The sequence below is a fragment of the Triturus cristatus genome, chromosome 6, assembly GCF_964204655.1.
Source record: "Triturus cristatus chromosome 6, aTriCri1.1, whole genome shotgun sequence".
Classification (NCBI taxonomy): domain Eukaryota; kingdom Metazoa; phylum Chordata; class Amphibia; order Caudata; family Salamandridae; genus Triturus; species Triturus cristatus.
The window spans coordinates 984528725-984553887 of record NC_140589.1 but is presented as its reverse complement, the minus strand read 5'-3'; the positions used below and the strand labels follow the sequence as shown (position 1 = coordinate 984553887).

Here is a 25163-nt window from a genome sequence, read left to right as displayed (position 1 = left end):
TGTGTACTACTGTGGACATAACAGGCTCATCTGCATTAGGATCAAGAACAATGTTTAAATCCTTTTGGTGACGTCAACCTAGTAAATTGGATCCCTGCTTAGTTAAGTATACTCGAACATGCACCTTTTTCCCACTGAATGAAATTCTCATCCATTTGAGTCCTAAGCTCTGCATAACGCATTTCTAGCCATACACTTGGGACTGGAAGCTATATGCCCAGGAGCACCACAACAATAACACTTAACAATCCTCATACTTGTTTCTAAAGTAGCAGTATTTGCACGAGGAGTATCATTACATTTATTTGGAAGCTTATTAGGAGTTTTAGTAAACTGTTTCACTGCTTTAGTTTAATCCACGCATGTTTGAACTTCACCTCCTTTTCCCATTTGCTCTTTCGGCACTATGGAATTACTATGATTTTCCATTTCCTTTATCCACAATTCAGTGTGATCTAAACACTTGGCAATCTGTATCGCCCCATCTGAGGTTGGATCTTTAATAAGCAATTTCTCTTGTACTCTCTTATTATTAGTACATCTCACAATTGGGTCACGTATAAGGGAATCCCCCAAGGGGGCGTGGCTAAGCGAGCCACGATGGCGGATCGGCTTTGCTGAGGCTCCGCGTCTGGGCGCCTCTCGGCAGCTATATGGAGTGTCCCGCCGGGTGCTGATCGATGCGGGGGGGGCATCGGAGGGTGGCTGCATTACAGCGGGGAGACAGTGGAAGCCTGGGCGCACCCCTAGCCCTCTGGACGAGAATTGACCCGACTGCTGCCGCCAGCGCCGCATCTTAAGCCGTAAGATGGCGGCGGAGCTCTTCCGTACGATACGAGGGATGCCGTGAGGGGAGACAGGGAAGCTGACAACGCGTCTCGCCCTGATCGCGCCGGCACTCGGGGAGTGTGAGCAGGGAGCCGACTCCCGGATGGTGACGTGGGGAGCATCGGAGAGCGGAGGGGCTTTGCTGGCCCGAGCGCACCCGCCATCTTGAGTCCACTGAGCCCGCTGAGACCCGGAGTCGGACCCTTGGGCGGCCCCCGTGCACCTAAGGTACTCCATGTGACTGGCGCTGGAGGGAGCTAAGGGGGTGCTGGGCTTTGTTGCGGACGGCGGGACCTGGAGGCATTCAATCGACCCGACCAGCGATTGCCTGACCCTAAAATGGCCGCCCACCGAAGTGACGGCCTTCTGGGTGCGACCCGTGGGAGCTGTTGTGCCCTCGCCAGACCTGCTGACCGCCTACTCGCTACGAGTCGCCGAGGGACATTGATGGCCTCGCCTCGACAGTAGACCCTGAGAAAGACTGGGGCTTGCACGGGGGCCACGAGGACGCTGCATACGCTCCCCCCTTGACCTTGAGGCGGCCGCGGAGGATACCCCGTGGCGTCAGTCGCCGGTGGAGACCCCGCGAGGGGTGGATTGGTGCTGGGAGCGCCCTGAGTGTGGCGCCTGGTGGCTGGTGTGGACGATTCCCGTGCTTGGTCCACGGGGGGCCTTGGTGGGCCGGCTTCACCCGTGAGACAACGCGGCTGCGCCTTCCGCCCTTCCGTGGATTCCTTGCGTCGCTGGGGCTCCTGCGACTCGGCGGACACTACCGACTCATCCGGACCGCGTGGACTCACGATGGGGAAGTCAAAACCCACGCAGCATCAAGTGATCCCGGAGACGGCCCCGGAGAACATGCCCCGGACCTCGACGTAGTCCCCCAACACAGTGGCCTCCACGGACTTATCGATCTCGGAGAAGCTGGATAAGGTCCTCGCCGCCATTGAACTATCCCGTCTGTCTATGGAAGAACGCCTTGGTACCCTGGCGACGGATGTAAATCTCCTCCGCGATGACCACCGGAAATTGGCGGACCGGGTGCGTACGGAGGAGTGGACACTTGCAGAAATACAGCCCATACTAAAAGAGCAACAGCAGACGCTCCAGGGGGTCCTTACTCGTCTAGCTGCGGTGGAAGAACACGCGCAGGATTTGGAGGGCCGCTCGAGACGCTGCAACATCCAGGTACTGGGACTGCCGGAGGGGGTCGAAGGTGCCGACCCCATTGCATATATGGACACGTGGCTGAAGTCGTTTACCCCGCCTGCAGACCGCACACCATTCTTCTCCATAGAACGGGCTCACCGAGTGCCGGCCCGAAAGCCCCCGCCCGGCACGTCTCCTCGACCATTTCTCGCCAAGTTCCTGCACTTCCGGGATAGAGATGCGGTGCTTCGGGCGGCGCGACTGGCCGCACCGTTGCGAGTGGACAACAGCCACATCATGATCTTTCCGGACTATGCTCGAGCGGTGCAACAACAGAGATCTTCCTTCCTGGACGTAATGCGGAGGCTGCGGGACAATAAGATCCAATACGCGTTGCTCTTCCCGGCCCGCCTCAAGATTATCGATAAAGAATCCTCCCTCTTCTTCGCATCCGCGGAGGCCGCACAAGACTGGGCAGATCAACACTGCTCGCGGGCGTCCGATCCTCGTCCCCAGAGGAGCTCCCCTCTCAAAACTTTCCACGCCCGGAAGCGGCCCATGAAGCTCCGTAACATCGAGTCCTGACCAACGCAGGGCTCCCACGACTCGCCGGATCTCGAACAGATTATGCGAGAAAGACGGGAAGCTCTACAAGCGGTGATCAACCTGCGCACTACACAACCCTCAGACTCTATAGATCGACCTCCGCACCTGTTCTCCTCCGAAGGCGAAAACGACAGCGACAGCACCGTCTCGGGGGTGGACCAGGCGGCACCCCCCACGCCACTCCGCAGATGGACTATTGGATGGGCCGCCCTCTCCTCCTCTCTCCTGAGGCAACTCAGGCACACGGACTCTTAGTATCCTTAACTGTGATGCGCACCCAGCACCCATGATATGGCGCCCGCAGGGACAGTCACTCTGCTCCATATCCTACTACATGCCCACTCAGCGTGCGGCCTCGCACTAGCACATCGTCACCCCCTATCATATAAAGCAGTTCTCCCCCCTTTAGTGTTACGGGAGGTAGTTTGGACACATCGTTACCCGCACGATGAGTCCTGAGTATTGGGACAGTTTCCCGCATCCCCACACGTTGTTTACACCCCGGTTTGCATATGTCCCACTTCGCCATGGAGTTTCACACCACAGCACATCCGTTTTCCAGGCTTCCAGTCCGCCTGCCCCCTTCCAACGCAGCACGTCCCTGAGGGCCCACTATTCGATTTCTCTAAGGGGCACCACACCCCGTCCCCACACAGAACGGACCATCTTTGGCACAACTGACAACTAGCGCAGACATTAATATACTCACACTCAACACACGTGGTCTACATACCCCACGTAAGCGCTACGCGATATACGCCTATGCGAAACGACAGAAGGCATCTATCCTCTGCTTAATGCAACCAAAGTCGGCAAACTAAGAGTAAAATGGCGCGGACTCATCTGCGCCACGACTTACTCCTCGTTTGCCAGAGGGGCACTGATATGGATTCGCCCGGGAACCCCCTTTCGGGAACTAAGACGGGTGGTGGACGACGAAGGCAGATACGTCCTGCTAGAGGGTCTCTTAGACGGGAGGGCTGCCCTCTTAGGCAGTATATACGCCCCAAATGTCGACCAGGATAAATTCTGGGACCGACTCACAATCTCTTTGGCTCAATTCACACAGGTGCCCTGGCTATTAGAAGGGGACTACAACTGTGTCCTGGACCCGGGGCTGGATCGCTCACACCCTCCACTCCCACACTCTCCCACCTATAGACAAATAGACCGCTTTAAAGCGTGGGCCGCACACTGGTCCCTCACGGACGCATGGAGGCTGCACCATCCCCAGACCCGTATTTACTCTTTCCACTCCATTCCTCATAATTTACGAGTTCGGCTTGACCGATTCTTATGCACTGCAGCGCTTCTCCCGCAAATATGTCACTCGGATTATCTGGGTAGAGTCGTTTCCGACCATGATGCGCACCTTCTCGGCCTCCAGTGGCGACCCCCGCGCCCCCCTGTTCCTACGTGGCGGCTGTCACGGGAGTGCCTCACGGACCAGACCTTTACACATGACCACCAACGTAGCATCCAAGACTACTTTACGCATAATGCGGGGACCGCGTCGTCAACCCTGGTCGAATGGGATGGTTTCAAGGTAGTGGCCAGGGGAGAAGGCATTCGGTACAGAACCGGGGTGCGACACACCCTGGAGCAAGCCCTAGAGAGGGCGGAGCAGCAACTGGCTACGGCCACTAAGGCCGCAGATCAATCAGTGGCGACGGTAGCTCAGGTCGCCCACGCCAAATCGGAGTACCAGGTGGCGTGCGTGGACTTGCGTCGTCACAATTTTCGGGCATACGCAAACCGAATGCATCGGGACCGTGATAAGTCGGGCACACTCCTGGCATGGCTTGCTAAGCAAGATACCGAATTCCGGCCTATTACTGCAATCATAAATCCCCAGGGTACCCTGGTGCAATCTCAGGATGAGATCCTCCAGGCGTTCTATCACCATTACTCGGCAGTCTACACTGCTCCCACGTCTCTCGACCCCAGGGCCATCGACCACTTCCTCGACCCTCTTCCCCTTCCTCGAATTGCCGCTGTAGACCGGAAGGGGTTGGACGCAAAGATAAAAACAACTGAGATTACAAGTGCGGTACGAGCACTGGCCCGCGGCAAGGCCCCTTGCCTTGACGGGCTCCCACTTGAATATTACGCCACTTTTGCCCCACAGTTGACCTCTCGTCTATCAGCAGTATTGGACTCGGCGCTTAGACTCGGCGAACTGCCCGGCTCTATGAGAGCGTCGGTGATCGTGACGTTTCCGAAACCCGACCGAGACCCTCAACTCCTCGCCTCCTACCGGCCCATCACGCTGCTCACAGCTGATTGTAAAATCCTGGGAAAAATTTTGGCGGACAGATACTCTCAAATCATATGCCCGTTAGTACACCCGGACCAGTGCGGTTTCGTTCCAGGGAGGAATACCTCTCATAATATTCGGCGCCTCTTTCACATTCAGGATCAGATCGGGGATCGTTTTCCGCACGCGGCGTGTCTGATCTTGGACATTGAAAAGGCGTTCGACACCCTAACGTGGCAATTCCTCTTTGCAGTCCTGGGGCGGGCGGGTCTCGGCCCCACGTTCATAGCCTATACTCGCCTACTCTACACCAATCTTACGTCCCGGATCCGCCTCGGTCGTTATATCTCCCCGGAATTTGCGATACACAGGCGCACGCGACAGGGGTGCCCCCTCTCGCCCCTCTTATTCGCACTCGCGGTAGAACCCTTGGCCATCCGGCTCCGCGGGGATGGACGGGCCTGGGGTATCCCACTGGCGGACGTCACACACTGTATCTATGTATGCAGACGATCTACTATATATACGGGATGTGACGGCGGATCTCACCGCCGTTGAGACCGCCCTGGCGGAGTTTGCGGAGGCCTCGGTGCTGAGGGTGAACTGGGACAAATCGATGGTCTATCCCCTCCACCCGGACGCCCCCTCTCGGGAGGTCTGGATCGGTGACCGGAAACTGCACTGCGACGGAGGGTCCCCGATACCTTGGGATCCGGTTATATCATTCCCCACTTGACATTTTTGAAGGGAACCATCGGAGAGCACTAGCAGGGATACGATCTCCATTGGGTTCTGGCGGAGTTTACCGTTGGCCCTGATTGGCCGGGTAGCCCTGGCAAAGATGATACTGGTCCCGCTGCTTTTGTACTACTTCACCAATCTCCCAGTGATTCCCCCCCGCTCCTTCTTCAAAGATTTAGATACGCTCCTCAGCTCTCTAATATGGGGGCAGGGACGGCACAGAATCGCGCTGGCCAAGCTAAGACTGCCCACGACGCAAGGGGGGCTTGGGGCGCCCTCATTCGAAGCCTACTTCCTGGCGTCGCAGCTCCAATGGCTCTCATATTGGACGGCGGAGCGATGCCTGCTTGAGACATGCACTGTCACGGGACATGTGCCCCTGCCCGAGCTGCGTCGCCTGCTTCTGCCGGGTTCTCGTCCCACGCGAACCTACCCCCTGCAGGTGGACATTGCCCGGAAATGTGTGCAACGTATCCACCGCATGGCACCGCGCTGCCCTCCATACACGCCATTACTACCGCTGGTCGGCTGGCCCAGAAACTACGGATTTTTCACACCCGCCATGCTTCGGGAGTGGACGGCGAGGGACATTGTCGAAGCGGAAATGCTATTTGACGAGGGACAGCTCAGGCCATACCGACAGCTCATGGAGGAATACGATCTGCCCCCAGGCCAGTTCCTGCTTCACCGTCAACTCCTCAGCCACTTTCGACCATATTCTGACCTCACGCAAGGGGAGCCTCCCACACACCCAGTCCTTCACACACTCTTACAACTGGGACGGGGCCGACACCTTATTACATGGTTGAATAAATCAATTGGGGACCTAACACCCCCACTGCTGGTGCCTCTCCGAGCCCTATGGGAGGAGGAGACGGGACGACCATTTCACGACAGCGAATGGGACAGAGCGATAGAATTCCCCAAAAAAGTATCCAGGAATGCCCGCTTTAAAAATATACAGTTCCACATTCTCCATAGGGCCTATTTGACGCCTATTTGACACCAGCGCGCCTTCAACGTTTTTATCCCGACACTACATTTCTTTGCCCTCGTTGTCAGGCGCAGGATGCTGCCTTCTTTCACATGTTCTGGACCTGTCCGGGCATTCAGCACTATTGGACTTCGATCCACTCAACATTCAGGGATCTCACTGGGCTGACCCATTTGACTACCTGGGAGGGATGTGCACTGGGTATCCTGGGGCGGAGAAAGCGACACAAGGTGTCGATGCGCTTCGTCTTCCTGGCCCACCTATTGGCCAAACGCTGTATAGCAATGCACTGGCAGTCCCCTACTGGTCCTCCACTTGCAGCCTGGGTGGGGGCTGTTCTTAAATGGGCTGCTGCGGAGGAGGATGCAATACGAGAGGAGGAGGCCAAAGGTACCCGTAAAACCCCAATCTCTTTAGAATGGGCGCTCCTACTACACCAATTCAGACAATCTCAGATCCCAACCGCACTGGTAGCCGACAGGAATACCCCCGACGCCGCACCGCCTTACGCGGTCCGGGTCTCCACGGCGGGGGATCCCCCCCAATGTCCCCCCGCACCACCTCTGGGCCAGCTGAGTTCCCCCCTCTGCTCACCTGATGCACCCCATGGCTCCTCATCCCGGATTGTGCACACGCCCACCCCCCCCTAGATGGGAGGCAGCTATATAGCCGAATGGGCAATGGCAGATTTGGGACATAGCCTAGACCCCGTCACTCAGAACTCCATGGCATCGCCCAGTTTGGTTCTCCTCCCCAGTTTTTTATACAGGCAATGATCTGCTACCATACAGACCACTTCCACACGGAACAAGACATATACGCACTCTCTATATTGATGTTGGTCTATTTGTCCACTCTTGTAACGTACCCATTTTCACGGAAAATGATGTATGTATACTTATATTCTTAAATGCCAATAAAAAGTATTTAAAAAAAAATAAAAAAAAAAATAAGGGAAGCCCCCAAACTCTCAAAGCGGCAAGTCAGTGAAAGACCCCTTAAGGCAGCAACATATGTCCCAATATCCTCACCCATCTTTTGTTTACGAGAAAAAAAATGTACGTCTTTCTAGCACAACATTCACTTTAGTGGTGAATTGTAAATCTAACATCTGCATCATCATCTCGTAGACATTGTTTGGTTGACCATCTCCCATCCCTAAGGAAATTTCAGGCAGATCCTCGTATAGGCGGCGTCCTTCAACACCTAAGTGGTGAAGTAAGATTGCCTGCCTACGCACAGGACCATATTTATCTGCACCAGTAGCAAGGATGTAAGTTAAAAATAATTGTTTCCAATCCTTCCAAAGAATAGCAGGGTCACCTGGAGTAGGGAGGAAAGTTGGTGGCGCAGATAACCCTTGATCAGCCATATTAATTATTAAATATAATTACAAAATACAATCAGTCTCACCTGTAAGAAAGCAAGGATTAAATGAAACAACAAATATAATTAACTAAAATAAGAACTGAAAACAACAAACCAAATTGTTGCTTGAAAATTGTTCAATTAAGTTCCTAGTTGAATTGTTTTCTCCTCGAGGTCGATGTTGCAAAATGTAAACAGTTCTCAAAAAATGCAATCCCTTGGCTTTGTTGCGATGAAAACGTCGTGTTTCTATGTAAAGTAAGGGAATTGTTCACAATCGTCCAAAATGGCCGCCAAAACGTAATGTTTACGTTGATTGTCCAATGGAAATCGGGCTTGTCTGAGCAGCATGCTCACAAACGTAGTGTAACAGACAACGTTGAAGAATGAAGCTCGTGGAGAAACAGAGAGCGAAACAGCTCTCGTAATTTGTTTGGCTTTATCGGAGCATGCGCAAGAACAGACTGTGAAGAATGGAGTCGTAACAGAGGAGCGCGAGTCCAAATGCAACCTCGGGATGTCAGTAAGCGTTCCAAAAACGTTTGCTGTTTGTTTTGAAGACTTGCAATCTTACTGGCAATCCGTTATCAATTTCACGTCTAACAGTTGCAAATTATCACAGGTGGCACAAAATTCTACAAAGCGGTAATATTGCCAAGCTTTCTAGACATGCAAAGTGCAGTTCTGAACAAATTAGCTTATTTTCGACGGCCTTTGGACGTCTGACGTGCAACTTCCACAGTGCTAAAACTTTCCAGATAGTTGACACCCAATCAACACCCTGTTGAAAACTTGCCAGTATGTAGAGCGGTTTCGGTCAATTAGGCCCGCTAATTGTTTCCACAGTAAATTTGATCCAGTCAAACACACACTATGCCGGTAGCGAAATTCTAAGTTGGATCCGGCTCAGTTAATTAAGCACGCTGAGCATTCCCACGGTAATCTCAATCCAGTCAAGCATTTCCCACGTTGGTATCATAATTCCTAGGCTGAATCCGATTCAGTTACGATCCATCCAACTGATACATAGCCAAAAAGAAAGGTGAAAGGTATAGTTGCACAACACGCAGGAAACAATTAGCCAGCAGAAGGTTGTGCCAAAAGTACTTACAGTAATATGCAGAGGCTCATTTGTAATAGGATAGTAGAAGTAGTATCTTGTAATGGGTCCTTGGCAGTAGAAAATTCCTCCAGTGGTGGAGGTACTGATCATCTGCCCCTTGCGCATATCAAAGTCAGCTCGTCGCCAAAGTAAAGATCCACGTCCACAAAAGTTGTGAAGACAAGGATCTTTATTGAAGAGTAACAGCAGGTACCTCCAGCTCAGCTTTACAGCTATTAGCAAATACAATCCTTTTCAACGGATAACATTCCAGCCTGGCAACAAGGTCAACATTCCAACATATGTAAGATAACTCCACACATATGTATGGTTTTATCTTCCTGAGGAGATTCACTTGGAATAAAGCTCCTCTTCAGGATGCGCTGATATGTGCTTGCATATTGAAGTCTTTGTCCAGCATTATCTCGAGGGACTTTGTTGGCTCGATGATAGCAGGTTGAAGCATTCATAATCAAAGAGAAAAATCAGGAATCTTGCATGGAATCCATGAATTTGGAAAAACCTAAAGCATGCAATTAATATGTGGGTTTCTGAGCTGCTAGTACCGCTGTATTAGCAAAAGTAATCTTATCAAATTGTGAATACACTAGGACATTGTGTGGCTTACAGCAAGTAAACAGCAGTGAGTACAATTCAATGTATGCTAGCTAGTTCACAAAGCATTCACTAAAAAAATCCACTACATTTAGCCTACCTTATGATGTGGCAGTTAAGGAGGGGAAGTTCTGAAGTTTAAGTAAGCCACTGTACATAAACAATCCTACTGTAGAGCAGGCACCTCCTCCTGGACCTCTCTTCCATCCTACATACCCCATTATTCACTTTCAGGAAAAATCTCAAGGATCATCTGCTAAGACAATTACTGAAAAAGGGTAGCCGAGCCCAACCTAGGTCTACTCTGGTATTATCATAGTGATATAATGTTTTATACTGTTCTACTCAGTTCCTAGTTACCCCATTTCGATGCGTCCATATATTTTCTTACATTTTTCAACATAAATTACTAATAAAAATTAATCTTTTTTTATAAAACAAAAAAATAATTATGTAAACCATGACAAAGGGCCAGTGGACAAAGAGCTAGACACTGCTTTTCTACTGAATTTACAATAATAAACTACATTAATCTCTAGAAGCAATCACTATGAAACAAACTGGAGGGATTTTGGAAACTTTATTGAATGTAATGTTTTTAAAAAATGAACTAACCCTACCTGGCCAGAAGAATTCCCGACACATGGAATTGATCGTAGGAATGTGGTTGGGGCGTACATAACAGTAATCAATAGGTGTTTCAGGCTCAGGTTTCCAGCTCGTATCATTACGGTGAGTATAGGAACGGATCTCTCCCAGAAGCTGCAGCTTTAGAGGTTTTGTTTCATAGTCACGCCTTGACAATCAGCATTACGTTGAAGAAAAAAGAAAAAAGTTACTTGCTGGTATTCCTAGTTCTGCACCGTAGGTATCCTTGCTGATAGTCAAACATAGAATATTCCCATGCATTTGCGGGAATCCTGGAACACCTTTTCTTCAAATATTGAAAGTCATTATTAGTTGGAGGTAACCACCTCAATGTCCACAGAATCAGAGTTACTGCTATTAAAGAATGTGACAGGCCTGCTTTTTACTGAATTTTCTGGAACATGATCACATTGCAGCATCTTACAAGAGGCAACCCTGAGTTTAAATGCGAAAAAAGTCTATTGAGCACATGCAGAGGAAGAAAAATTAAGTAAAAAAGGAGCCTGTCAGGTCAGCAGTTTAAGAAGTGCAAGGAAAATGCACTGTTACTCTAAGGAGCCTGTAGCTTCCCTTTCCAGCATGCACTATACTGGCAGTTTGCCTCGCAGCCTCAGTTCTTTTTGAATGGCGGAAATGGTCTACAAAAGGAAAAAATATAGCAAATGTATTGACAACCGTGGAGGAGGGAGGGCTGTTTATGACTTATGTTTATGTTGAGGATACCTACAATGCAGATCTAGGAATTTAAAATAAGTATTTATTCTTTCTGCATCGTAGGATCCTAACTGCTATTAATGATAACAAATTTTAAGAAGTAGGTTAAGCAGTCGTGTGACAACTAAGAATTACTCCACTGAAATATATTTTTCAAAGTTGCCTGGCCTGCCAAAGAATCAGTTCTACCAGGAGTCTCCAACCGTTTCTGTAACAAGAGCAACTGATGTTCATTGAGACTCACTGAGAGCTACTACTATCAGTGCTGCAATTGTGACCACATCAGACAAGTTTACATTTTTGGCCACTATATGCAAGATTACTACCAGTGATCACTTCAAAGCACAGCTCGTCATGAGTCACAGTGGAGCTGTGCTCATGATGAGCTGAGCTCGTCATAACTGCCGCGGCCCGCCCACGCGCGATTAATTCCCCCCCTGTGCGGGAGAACTAACGAGTGGGCGGGATCGTGACGAGCTCATCTCGTCATAAACACACCTCCACTGTCAGTCATGACGAGCTGAGCTCGTCACGAGCACAGCGGCGAAGGGGTTAAAAGTATATGACGCTCTTGTGTTCGGACGTTTAGCTTCCTTGAGAATGGCAATACAGTCTGGAGGAAGATTTAAGTGTCCGTATTGAATGATTTAAAGAACCTTGCCAACAAATTCACGGGGTGTACGTTGGGATTAAAAATTCTTCCTTTGCATTCTTTAAAGGAGGTTATGTTTGCACGGAAACCTCTTGTTGTGTCTGATGGGGAGGTGAAGTAGCTCTGGAGACCACCATTGTCTGGCAACTCTGGTGCTAATAGAATTATTACGGCATCTGATGCTTTGACCTTGATTAGTACTGTTGGGATTATTGGGATATGAGGAAAGGCAAAGAGCAAACATTTCGACCAAACGATCAAAAGGTCATTGCCCATCGAGTTTGGTTCCTGCCTTTTTGAACATTATGCCTTTTCTCTTGTGGTAAATAAGTCTATGCCGAGAAACAGTCTTGTAAAACACATAATATGACTGCATTGTCTAATTCCCATTCATGGTTGTCTATTAAGTATCTGCTTAGTAGATCTGCTTGACAATTTTGGATTCCTGGTAAATGGATTGCTTCAATCGACAGATTCCTTGCCAGTAACCAATGTCAGATTGTTTGAGCTTCTAGAGACAGAATCCTTGATCTGGTACTCACTTGCTTGGTTAGACAGTGAATCGTTGTGGTATTGTCTTTTTGATTAGTATCCAGCTGGTCAATAAAATTGGTGCAAAAACCTTGAAGGTTAGAAGGACCACCTTCATTTCCAGAACATTTATGTGAAGCAATTGATCTTTTTACGACTATTGACTTTGTATTGTGAGATTTTGCAAAAGTGCTACCCATTCTCTCAGGGAAGCATCAGTGACAGTTTCAGAAGATCCTGGAAATAGTGAATTCCCTTCAGTAAATTGCGTCTTTTGAACCACCGCATCAGAGATTGTTTGATTTGAGTGGTGAGAAATAGTTTGTCTTCCCAGTTGTCCTTCCATTGAGACCATTTGTCTTCAAGGCACTGTTGTGAGGGTCTCATCTGGAGACGTACATTCAGAACTAGATAAATGCAAGATGCCATGGACCCTAGTAGAGATGAGATTGGTTGGACGCGACATTTGAAGCAGTAGGTGACATTCCCGAAAAATGGTATAGACTCATTTTATAGTATCCAGAGTGGCTCCTAGCTAATTGTGAAGTTGACGAGTTGAAGAAATTAACTTCTTCTGACTCATATGCAAGCCTCAATCGAGTCAAGAGTTTGGCCGTTATGTTGAAATCCAAACGTGCTGGATGATAAGAGTCTGCTTTTATCAGGCATTTGTTCAGATAAGGGTAAATATAAATCTTTCTCCAGAGGTGAGCTGCAACCACAGAAATGCATTTGGAGAATGTTCTGGGAGCAGACTTTAGACAGAATGTAAGAACTGTGTACTGATATTGGTCTTTTCCCACTACAAATCTTAAGAATTTTCTGTTTTTCTTTGCTATAGGTATGTGAAAATATGAGAAAACTATGGCAAAAATGGAAAGGGACTTCCCATGTGCAGTAAGGGCTGAGAGATACTCACCGGTGGGAGTACACTCTCCCGTGTTAGACACTGTTCCACAATAAGTATCCCACGTCCTCGTGAACTACTTTCACAAGTTCCAGAAGCTAACCCTGGTTGGTTAGTTAGTTATGGGAAGATTATACTGAAGCACTTCAGTTATTACCCACTAGAGGGTTAGGAAGGAAACTATTCCTTTTGTTTATATTACCCTCACACACTCTAGTAGTGTCATGCTTCATCAGCGGGTCACCCTGACTCCTAAAGGTCAGGGTGAGCTCAAACGTATTCTAGGGAGCTCTTGATGAGATATGACCAGGGGGAGTTAAAGATTAAAAATCCGCACACAGATCCCGGTTTCCCTTTATTTATGGAACTGTCAGGGATATTAAAATATTAATTAAGGGGGGGTCACTTGGAGTTTTATGGTCCTATGACCCTAGTGCCGACATGTTTCAGTCCTTCGTTGGCCAGAGTGGTCCCGGACTTTCTTCAGCGCAAAAAGTTTTTTTTTTATCCTCCCTGGTTCGTACGGATAGGACAATCCCTACCTGGTTTTTATCTTAAGGACAGATAGCTGTCCCTTAGAACATAGCACCAGATTAATTATCCTGTTTTTGTAATACTTTTCTCCATGTCACTTTAGGAGAGTATGTACTTACACTGGGGACTTCAGGGTATATGGGGTAGCCCTTTGGTCAGACCGCCATCAAGGGTCCTGCCCCGTTGCAGTACCTATCGGGTCTGTGTCCCCGGGCTTGCATGCATTATAGAAATAAGTTAAACAACAGAGAATGGCTTAAGGAGATAAATTACTGCTCATTAATACTCCTTCAAGAAACCTTTTACACTGATGGATTTAAAATAATTTTCACACAAGCTACTCCTTCAAAGTCAGGGAGAGCCAAAGGAGGCTTGGCACCATTGGTCTCTGTTACATCACAGTTAGTCCTAAAAAAAGCTTACACTAACTCCCAGTTTTTTCAGCTTTTATATCTTTGTACAAAAGGGAAACAATGTATAATAATTATTAATTTTTATAATAATAGTTTTGAAAGCACTAAACACAAGGTAGTTATGTCCCTAGAGGAGGAACTAAATACATTTTTAAAACGCATTAGGGGAGACTACTTTCTTAATTGGGCAGGTGATTTTAATAGTGAGAAATGTAAACATTTTAAATGGGGAATATTGTGATCACAGGGACGAACGAGGTGATTCTTGCTCCCATTTCCCCCATAATATATATGGAGATACCATTAATAGCATAATGTACAAATATAATCTGGAACTCTTGGAGTTATTTGGAAAAAATGGTGAAATTGTCGTCCATACTTATGAAGGAGCATGATCTTCGTCTAATATTGATCATGTCTTGATCTCAGGAAATTGCAAGGGTGTGCTTGAAAACTTTGAACTACAGATAAGTCTGTTTAGTGACCATCACCCACTACTACTGGTGCTAAAGTTAACCTCGACACCAGGAAGACGAGTGCATAGTGTCCAATATCAAAACCCAAGGAGGAAATGGCACTTCATTAAAATGGTCAGGTGTGAACCTCTTAGCATTTATAGATAATTTAGCCCCAAAAAAACAAGAAGATATTACCATTTGCTTGAGGGAATCATCCTTGGATTCACACGTTATAACTGCTTTCTGTAATATAGCGGGTACAATCTCAGGAGACTCAAATGTAAACAATAAGAATCATGCTAACCCCCATACAAGATGGTTTGACCGAAAGTGCACTAAAATATATCGGGAACTAAAAGACGCACTAAAAGGTATACCTAGGAATAGGGAAAGGGTGAGCACCTTACGCAACATCTATAACCAAAGTTTAAATACAAGGAAAGCTGAATTCAGGGAACGAGCTTGGGTTAAGTTGGTCCAGGCGGCAGAGACACAAGACACTGTACCATTCGGGAAGAGGTTAGACCACCCCTTCTTTAAAGACGAGACAGCTGTTAAGATTGTGACCTGGGGCGTGGCTACGAGCGCCAAGATGGCGGTCGCACCTTAGGTGTGCTCCGGACCCCTCCGTCATCCGCTCGGCCATCCGCTGCCATCGGGACCGCCTGGTACCCTGCATCGCATCCCTGGATGCCTGGGGGCCTCTGAAGTTCCTCGTGAGCCATTGGGCGCTGCTGTTGGAGCGGAGCGAGCCGCTCCGGCCTTCCGACATGATGCGAGGAATCCTTAAGATGGCGGCTGCAGCCACGCAAGGACCCGGGTCACTGCTGGTCCGCAGTCCGTGACCGGCCCTGCTTGCCTGTGGCGGGAGCTCTTCATGTGGCCTCTGCGGTGGGCTCTCCTCCGTCTGGATCAGACTGCCGCTTCCCCTACGTGACCCGCCGGTCCCGAACCTGCTGCCCCACATAGCCGGAGGGAGACGGTGGAGGTCGGGCGTTGCTGACCTGGGCTGGTCGGCTCTCCAGAGGCGGGATCGAGGTGGCTGAGGCACCGCGGCCCCGCGAGCTCGTGGGCCACCTGTAACGCTCCTGTGGACCCTGCTGGATCCTCCTGCTGCCCGAGGCCTGGCCTGCTGCATCTGGTGCTGCTGGACCCCCCTAAGGTGCGGAGTATTGCCGGTAAGCCTCTGCTTGCCCGGCCCGGCCTGGTGTCAGCGTTGCGTGTGGTGGGCCGTGGGAGTCCCTTGTTGCCCTTGGACTCCAGCCGACTCTGCCGACGCCGCGGGCCCAGTGTGGATGCGGCCTGCTGGGGGGTGATCCGCTGTCACTCCTGGGGCTCAGGTCCGTGCTGATTGGAAGGTCTGCTGACGGCGGCGCCCTCCAACTGCCCCCTTGAGACCCGGTCGGTGGTGTGGTGGGCCTACATCTGCTGGACCGCTTGTTGAGGAGGCGGCCTTTTGTATACACGGAGGCCCACAAGATCATCGCCAGTGCTGCGGACTGCCGCCGGTTGGGCGATCTTCTAGGCATGGCGTTCTCCAGTCGCCTCTGGGCCCCGGAGGGACGTCGCTGACGCCACGGGCCTCCATCAGAATCCACGTGGGGAAGGCCTGCCTGTGCTCCTGCGGTGTCCTGCGACCGGGGCCGCTGCCGTGGGCTCTGCTGGTCATCGTCTGCTGGAGGGTGCGCTCCTGTGAACAGACCTGCAGGTAAGGAGTGAGGGGTGCAGTGGTGTCTGGTCCTGGGTTGTGGGTTCGGCTGTCTACCGGGCAGCAGGTGGGGTGAGGGGGCCCTGGTTCGCGTGGCTCCTCTCGATCCCCCACCTTCCCCCGCTCCTGGTGTGCCATCTAGGACTTCATGGCAGGGAGAGCCTACCCCTCCTGGTCAGTGGTGGGGACAGCATAGACTGATGGGATTCTCCTCTCGGCCGCCATTTCGGGTGGCGGTGTCCCTCTGAGGGAGGTGAACGGCAGTCTGGTGGATCCCTGGGAGCTTTGGCTGTAGTCACGAGACACGGGACTTGAGGGACCTCCAGTCTTTTCCTTGGGACGCCAGCATACTCCTGGGGACAACTGCCCGCATCGACCCTCCAGTCAGGGATCCACTGCCCTTCTTGAATCTCCTCGTCAGCTATGAGTTTGCCCTGGCGGACCGCTCTGTGGCTCTGACGGAGGGGGACCAGCATACGGCCCTTGTCCACGACCCTTTTCCTTTCTCCCCCTTCGCGGGCCACACCTCTTGTGCAGCGGCTTGGGCTGTCCCGGGTCTTCGCGCCAGCTGCTCATACCCGACGGCTCCCTAGCCCGCCTCTGTTGCTTTGTCGGCTTCCTATTGTGGCCGGTTGGGGGTTCTTGGGGAACCCGTGCCTCCCAGGGGCCGATCATAGGTTGAACAGACGGATCGGCGAGGGTCCCCGCCACCTAGACAAAAATGGACCGCTTTACCACCCCAGACGTGGGGGCGACTGAGCAGGGGGCTCCGCCGTACGCGGACCTGGCCACCATCCTTCAGGCCATCTACGCATCCCAGACCTACGTGGAGGACAAAATCGCAGAAGTGAGAGTGAACATGACTCATCAGGCAGGACCTCCGTAACGCGAATGCCCGGATTAAAGAGACTGAGACCAGGATCTCCACTGTGGAGTACAACGTGCAGCAACTCAAGGGGCAGGTGGCCCGTCTTCAGTCCCACACTCCGGAGTTGCATATTTGGGCGGAGGATGCCAAAAACAGGGCCCAACGCAACAACCTCCGCCTGGCGGGCTTCCCGGAGGGAGTGGAGCAGGGTCGCAAGGTGGAATTCCTGGAGAAGTGGCTAAGGTCATGGGTCCCCGTGGATTCCCTATCCCCTTGGTTCGCGATTGAGAGGGCTCACCGGTCCCTGGCCCCCAAACCAAAGCCGGGTGCACCTCCCCACCCAATCATAATGCGGGTTCTTAATTTCAAAGATTGAGATGCCATCTTGTCTGAAGCCCGCAAGCAGCAGCATCTCCTCCATGAAAATTCTGTTATCATGATCTTCCCCGACTACACCCGTGAGGCCCAGGGCCAGCGTCGCTCTTTTGAGAAGTTAAACAAAAGTTGAGGGCACTTAACATTCAGTATCGGCTCCTCTTTCCGGCCCGCCTGCGAGTGGTGTTCGCAAACAAGACACTGTTTTTCGACAGCCCGATGGAGGTTTGGACCTGGGCAACGGAGGAGCACCCTCTGCGGGCTGGAGAGAGCGCCCGGACCGGGGGGAGCGGAGGGCGGACTTGGCCGTCCTGCTCCCTCTGCTCATCAGCCTCCGCGCAATCGATCCCGCAGGCGCCGCAACAGGAGGCGGGCCCTCTCGGATTCCCCGCCGGGCAACTCACAGCAACCAATCCTGATTGAAGAGGGAGCATGGTCTGGGAGGCGCTCTGGTTCCTCCGGCTGACTGGATGGTGGAGGCGCCTCGCACTGGTCTCCCGTGATTGACCTCCCAGACACGGACCTCTCAGCCTGATGCTCCTGAAGGACCCTGCCTGAGCCGGTCTCTGCCCGCTGGGCCTTGCTCCGCGGCCGGAGACGGCAACCCGGCCCAGAACAGTTCCTAATTTCCCGAAGGTTTCGTAAATATGCATCCGAACATGAGGAGGTGTCCTCCACGCTTCCCCAGTCCCAAGCGTTTTAGTTTGATTGTTCACCCTGTGAATTTGGGTATTGTTCTAATGGGAGCTCTACAGATGCTTCTGTTCCTGAAGTGTAGGGTGAGGGGTGGGTGTATGGGAGGGGGTTGGGAAGTTTTTTTTCCATATGTTGTTATGTTTTTTGCTGTTTTTTGTTTCAGCTACCACGGAATGACACAAACTACTAATGGGAGGGAAGGGCATGCCCCCGAAGTAAGTGTATGCACATACCACCGCAGATTCCCAAGCATGTATGCACACCCACATCAATACGCACATCCTAGACCAGGTAACACCTATCATGACCGGTGACACTTCACCTAGGGCTTCCCTCCACGGGCTGTCGTGGAACGTCAATGGCCTGTTGGACCGGCACAAACTCCAGGAAAGGCACCTCTTAGTGAACTGCTGCCCCTTCTTAGCTCGCTATGGGTACGATAGAGAATGGCACTCCGGTTTCTCCAGGGGCTCACGAGGGGTGACCATCATCCTTAGGTGCACCCTGCCCTTCGTCCTCTCCCAAGTGATTCATGATCCTAAGGGCTCATCTGTGACAGTTTGTGGATCGCTGGCTGGCTCTCCCCTCACTTTCATGTCTGTATAAGCGCCCACACCCTCAATGCTCGCGTCCACACTTGCACACACTGCTGCCCTGCTGAATAATGCGCCCACTGGCAACATGGTTATTGCGGGTGACTTTAATGAAGTTTCAGCTCCGGCCCTCGACACAACAGGTCCTCCTTCTGCTGCCCGAAAGGCGAGTGCAAAACAGCTGCAGAACTGGTCTGAATCCCTGGGACTCTGCGATGCATGGCGCACATGGCACCCCCGCAGCACACAATTCACACATACCTCCGCGGCCCACCACACCCAAGCGCGCATCGATGCGATCTTTGTCCCCGCGCCCGACTGAACCAAGATTCTAGACGTCCGGATTTTGCCTAGAGGCATTTCAGACCACTCTCCAATACTCCTTAGCACAGGGGCCCCCCCTCCTTCGGCCCGCCAAACATGGAGGATAAATGCTTGGTTTCTCCAAGACAAATAATTTAAGAAGGTGGTGGGGAAAGAACTTAAACAATACTTTGCTACTAATGAGGGTTCTGTTGCCTCCCCGGGCACCCTATGGGAGGCGGGGAAGGCGACTATACGGGGTGTTGCTAGAGGGCAGTTTAAGACCCAGAAGCAATCGCAGTTGCATGAGATTTCTTCCAAGGAAGTGCAGGCGCTCCGCTTGGAACGGCTATTATCCACATCAGAGGATGCTGCCCATGCCCGACAACTTGCCCACATTCGAAATGACATTCGACAACTGTCCCTGGATGCGGCTAAGCTCCTCTGGAGGTCCTTGGTGGCAAGAGTTTATGGTGGGGGGGACAAGAATGGCACGATCCTGCACAGGCTGGCCACATATCCCAGGGTGAATCGTATTATCCCAGAGGTGGTTGACGAAGCTGGAGTGGTGCAGCGTGCTCAAGTGGCAATGGCCAATACCTTCGCTGCCTACTATCGGAGGCTCTACACAGCGCTCGCCCCTGAGCTGTCCATCTCAGTTCTCCTCGAACGGGGTAGGGTGCGTCTCCCTAGGCTGGATAAGGCTGACAGAAAGATTTGGCGTGCCCCATCTCACTGAAAGAAATAGAAGAGGCGATCACCCTGGCCTTCCCGGGTAGGACCCTGGGCCAAGATGGCCTTCCTCTGGAATACTATGCGGCATACCAGGACACCCTGGCGCTCCCCACCTGGCCAACTTATTTCATGAGGCTGTGGAGAGAGGTTCCTTTCCGCGGGAAACGGACATTGCCACCATCGTGGTTCTCCCGAAATCCCAGCCGCCCTCCCGTAGATGCGCAGATTACCTTCACATCTCCCTCCTCAACATTGAAATTAAGTTATATGCCTCCATTCTGGCCCAGAGATTGAAACCCTACTTAACATTACTGGTACACCCGGACCAATTTGGGTTCATGTCTCGGCGTGGGACCCGCCACTGCCTCCGGAGGCTGCAGCTGGCTCTTGCCCACCGGCACCTGCTTACCCCATACTTAGCGCTCCTCTCCATAGATTTTGAAAAAGCGTTCGACTCGGTGGACTGGGCATACCTACAGGACGTGCTGGCCGAGATGGGCTTTGGGCCCCACCCGTTCCTTGGTTTGTGTCCTGTACGCTCACCCGAGAGCACCGGTGCTGGTTAACGGGGTACTGTCAGAGGCCTTCCCCATCGCCAGGGGCACTAGGCAGGGGTGTCCCCTTTCTCCTTTGCTATTCGCCCTGGCGATGGAGCCCTTGGCTTCCCTGGTGCAGGCTGAGGATCGTCTCCACGGATGGGAGTGGCCTAGTACTGAAGCGGATAAGATCGCATTGTACGCGGACGACGTCCTGGTCTTCCTGGCGGACACAGCCTCTTCCGGGCCACACTGCCTCCAGATCTTGCACTCTTTCAAGTAGGCCTCAGGGCTGCGGCTAAATCCCAGGAAATCTGTTCTGGTCCCCCCTGCATCTTTCTAGGGAGTGTTTTGATTGGCAGTCCACCATACCACTTCGGCGACAATCCTTTAAATACTTGGGGATATAGATTACCCTCCTTCCTGAGCTGGGCTGGTCCCTCAACGTGGCTCCGTTGGTCCAGAAGGCCAAGGAAGACCTCCATAAATGGAAGGCACTGCCGTTAAATGCCCTGGGGAGGGTGGCCCTGTTTAAAATGATGATCCTCCCCAGATTCCTTTACGTCCTACAGAATACCCCTTTCTGTTTTCCCAGGACTTGGTTCCGGGAGCTAGATAGTCTAATTACCAAATTCCTCTGGAATGGAGGAAGGGCCGGCGTGGCTCTGTCTGTTTGCCGGATTCCCTCCTACGATGGGGGTATGGGGATGACGCACGTGTATCTGTATTTCTTGGCGGTACGCCTCTTGGTAGTCCACGACTGGTTCAATGGGGGCTGGTCTGACCCAGCCTACAGGCTTGAACTGAGCGAACTTGGTCTAGCTAGCATCCAGGCCATGATGTACGGTGGCCCATTTCATCCCGATTGGCCGATGTGACACGCTCCGTGCTACTGACGTGGCGGGCCTCACTGCGACACACCGGATGGACATACCTTACCCTGTGTACTCCCTTCTGGCATAGGGCTTGGCTCCGGGAGGTTAGCGGACTACAGGGGTTTAAAACTTGGGACATTATTGGCATCTCACAGCTAAGGGACGTATGGGCTAGGGGCCATATGCTGTCCTTCCAGGAGCTCCAAACCTGTTACTCCCTACATTCGTCCCAATTCTATAAATATTTGCAATTGAGACATGCCCTCAATATGCACATTGCGGACGACACAAGGCTCCCCGAATATAGCCCCTCTGAGGCTCAGACTATGATGGGCGACTTAGGTAAGAGAGGGGTCTCCCGCATTTATCGCACCCCAGTTAACAACACCCCCACCTCCTTAGATAAGCTGAGGGCTCAATGGGTGGAATGGGTGGGCCCCCTTGACTAGGTGGATTGGCGTGATGCCCTCATGGCCCCCAGAACAGTCTCCGTCTCTACCAAACTTAAACTGATTCAGCTCTACTACCTACATGCTGCGTATCTCACTCCCCTGTGCATTTATCAAGCGGGCTTGCGCCCAGATGCGTCATGCACGAGATGCACTCATGCCCCGGCTGACTTCCTCCACATAGTTTGGTTGTGTCCCCGCCTGGAGCACTTCTGGGGATCTATTGAGGAGGAGCTAACAGAGGTATTGGGCTGGGAGGGTCCTCTTGATCAACGTCACTCATTGTTGGGGATCACGGACGGGCTGGACGGGTCCAGAAACGTAAAGTTATTCTTTAAAACTGCTATGATGGTCCCAAGCGGGACATAGCGGTGGCTTGGAAAAGCCCCGACCCGCCCAACCTGGGGAGGTGGCGCAGAGGGGTGGACTGGTGCGCGACCCAGGAGAAAACCCTTTAAATGGCCAAGGGGGGCGCCAAGAAATATCGTAGAGTGTGGGGGAAGTGGCTGGGCAATGTGGAGGGTCCTGATTAACCCGGTCCCCTCTCATGTATGTGCATGTCTTATAGGGGTCATGATAGTGGATTGCACTGCTTTTAAGAATGAATTCAAACCAATGATTCCCATGTATTTGCTGAATTGTTTTAAAAACAATAAAAATTTGATTATCACAAAAAGATTGTGACCATGGTACCGCCGGAAGAATGTTTAACACACTTTGAATATATATTTAACCCAAATAAAGAGGTCTCTTTAATCCCTGATAACAGTTACACCATAGCTGTTGCCTCCCCTAACTTGGTCCCCATCATGCTAAATGAAATTAAAACTGTCTTAGATAAAAGTGCAAATGGTAAGGCACCGGGCCCAGATGCGGTTCCCATATATATTTTTAAAAGTAATATAGACTTTTGGTCCCCAACTCTACTAAGGGTCTGCAACGCCACAGCAGGAGACGTACGGCCCACTACTTGTGTGGAAAGTGTTATTGTCCCAATTTTCAAGAAGGGAAACAGAGGGGACGTATATGCTACGGCCCTATATCCCTAATTGACTCAACATCTAAATTTATGGGAAGAATCCTCTTGGAAAGGTTAGAAAGCCGGGTTAGCTAAAACAACATTCTTACAGAGTCCCATTACGGCTTTAGAAGGGGTATAGGGACTGTTGAGCAGTGCCTCAATCTCGAACTGTTGATTGGGAAACATACTGCTGCCAAGGAGGGCAAACTACATCTTTGCTTCGTAGATCTTACGAGTGCATTTGATCTAGTTAACCATGAAAAATTATGGCAGACCTTAATAGGGATGGGTGCCCCAAAAGATATTATAACCTACTTGTCACAAATCTATGCGTTATTAACCTCCAGAGTTCGCTATGCCTTAATGGTGAATGTACCCCCCGTTTTAGAGTCACCTGAGATATACGGCAAGGGTGCGTCCTTGCACCACTTTTATTCTCCCTTTATATTAATAAGGTTGACTTATTTCTTCAAACTTTGAATGCTGACGCCCCTAGAATTGGAAACCGTGCTACCCCAGTCCTCTTGTATGCGGATGACGCAGTCCGGTTATCAAGGACAGTAAATGGGCTCCAACTATTAATTGAAAACTTTGCATTACTAATGAATGGGAAAGATTTAATTCTCAATCTTAGTAAAACATTTACTATAACATGTGGAAGAGGGAAAACTAAATATAGGGAACCACCACGCTGAAGGGGTTCTCATCGAAAGAACACCTTTCTCATATTTAGGCCTTCTTTTCACATGTCAGGGAAGCTGGGCTGCCCATATCGATCTTTGTAAATTTAAATTTATACGATTAGTCAAGGCTATTTTTAGATTCTCTCAAAATATTGGGAACAAACCAGTTAAGGGAATCCTGACCCTATATAGGAGCAAATGCCTTACAGGAACATGCTATGGAGCTTCAATATGGGGGATGGCCAACCACACTGTATTACCAACTCAGGAAAACACATTTTTGGAAGACTACTAGCAGTCCCCGATTCCACTCCCTCATACATAGTCCACAAGGAACTGTCAATTACCTATATTAGCGATTACATCAGCATAGCAGCTCTTATGCTGTGGTATGTGATCTGGCCTAAAGAGGAGACACATTTTACAAAGGAGATTATAATGGATTGCTTATCCCTAGATCATTATAAAAAGATTCCCTTGGTTACACTACATTCATAATCTTTTAACTGAGTGCAAGGTGGATGCCGATCTTAAAGACACTATGACTATCCAGAAATATAGTAAAAGGGACCTAAAATTGAGGATCGTAAAAACAAGAGATGCACTTAGAGATACTGTAGCATGCTCTAAATGGACAATTAAATTATACTGTGAGGTCCTTTATCACTGGGTATTCAACCATATCTATTGTTTACCTGATTGCATTTCCCAAGACGGGCATATAGAATCGTACCCTTCCATATTGCCCTTGTGATGGAAAATCACCACAGACGACATTGCACTTTGTACTATTTGGTAACTTTTATAGAGACATTAGGAAGTAAGTTTTATGTTCTTTATTTATAGATAGTAAATTGTATTTTTATAAACATGCTTTTAATTATATTTGTAGCTTGTAAAATAAAATTTTCTGCAATGCAGTAATTATTTTTGTATAAATGGCGATCAAAAGAAGAACGGAGGCCTTATTATATAAAAAGAGTTTGGCCCTCAAGTAAAGAGGAGCACATTTTTTCTATTAAATGTTCTTTGACTTTTGGATTTTGTATAATATTTTTAACGTATTCATTAATCTCCCTAAATTGCTCCAATATCATTGTGTATTTGATTGTACCATGTATTAGATCGTGTGAATATATGGTATTCATTAATCTCCCTAAATTGCTCCAATATCATTGTGTATTTGATTGTACCATGTATTAGATCGTGTGAATATATGGTAATGGAAACTTTGTAGAATGCTTTTATGGTTGTACTTTATAAACCGAATAAAGCTTGAATGACTTCACTTGAGTGGTCCAGTGAAAGAAAGATTCATGATTTTCAACTAAGCATTTGGTTTCAGGGAAGTCAGTCTAAGCCAAGTCAATCTGCTAAGAGATATACCATTGCAGAATTGTGTAATGGCCAAAACTGCTTCTTCTATGGATGCACTGATAGACTCATTTCAGACAGTCTGTCCCTCTTGTACAATCTCCATACAATCTTGTCTACTATCTTTAGGAAGATCATCTGCAAATGCAGCAAAAGATTTCCACAGCGCTCAACCATATCTCGTTAATAGGGCAGATGCACTAGAGTTCTTAAAAGTGACAGCTGCAGAGTTGAATGTTTTTCTTCCTACTGCATCCAGTCTCTTATTCTTTTCAGGAGGGACTGAAGTCTCTGGAGCCGAAGGATGTTTCTCTCTTATGGCAGAGAGTGTTACCAAGTCTTGTTTGGGATCTTGCCTTAGATAGATAGGATTTTGTTCTGAAGCTTTGTATTTTTTCAGAAGCCGAGGAGTTGCTACCTTAATAGTGGA

General features: G+C 50.0%; 1 protein-coding gene across 3 annotated transcripts in view; it reads right to left on the bottom strand.

Moving 5' to 3' along the window:
* KAT14 (lysine acetyltransferase 14) overlaps nucleotides 1-25163 on the bottom strand; it is a 532637-nt gene that overhangs the window by 139715 nt on the left and 367759 nt on the right. For all 3 annotated transcript variants that reach the window (XM_085611763.1, XM_085611764.1, XM_085611765.1), the window contains one exon: nucleotides 10281-10456. In XM_085611763.1, coding sequence (XP_085467889.1) covers nucleotides 10281-10456 — 176 coding nt within the window. The remainder of the gene's footprint in view (nucleotides 1-10280; nucleotides 10457-25163) is intronic.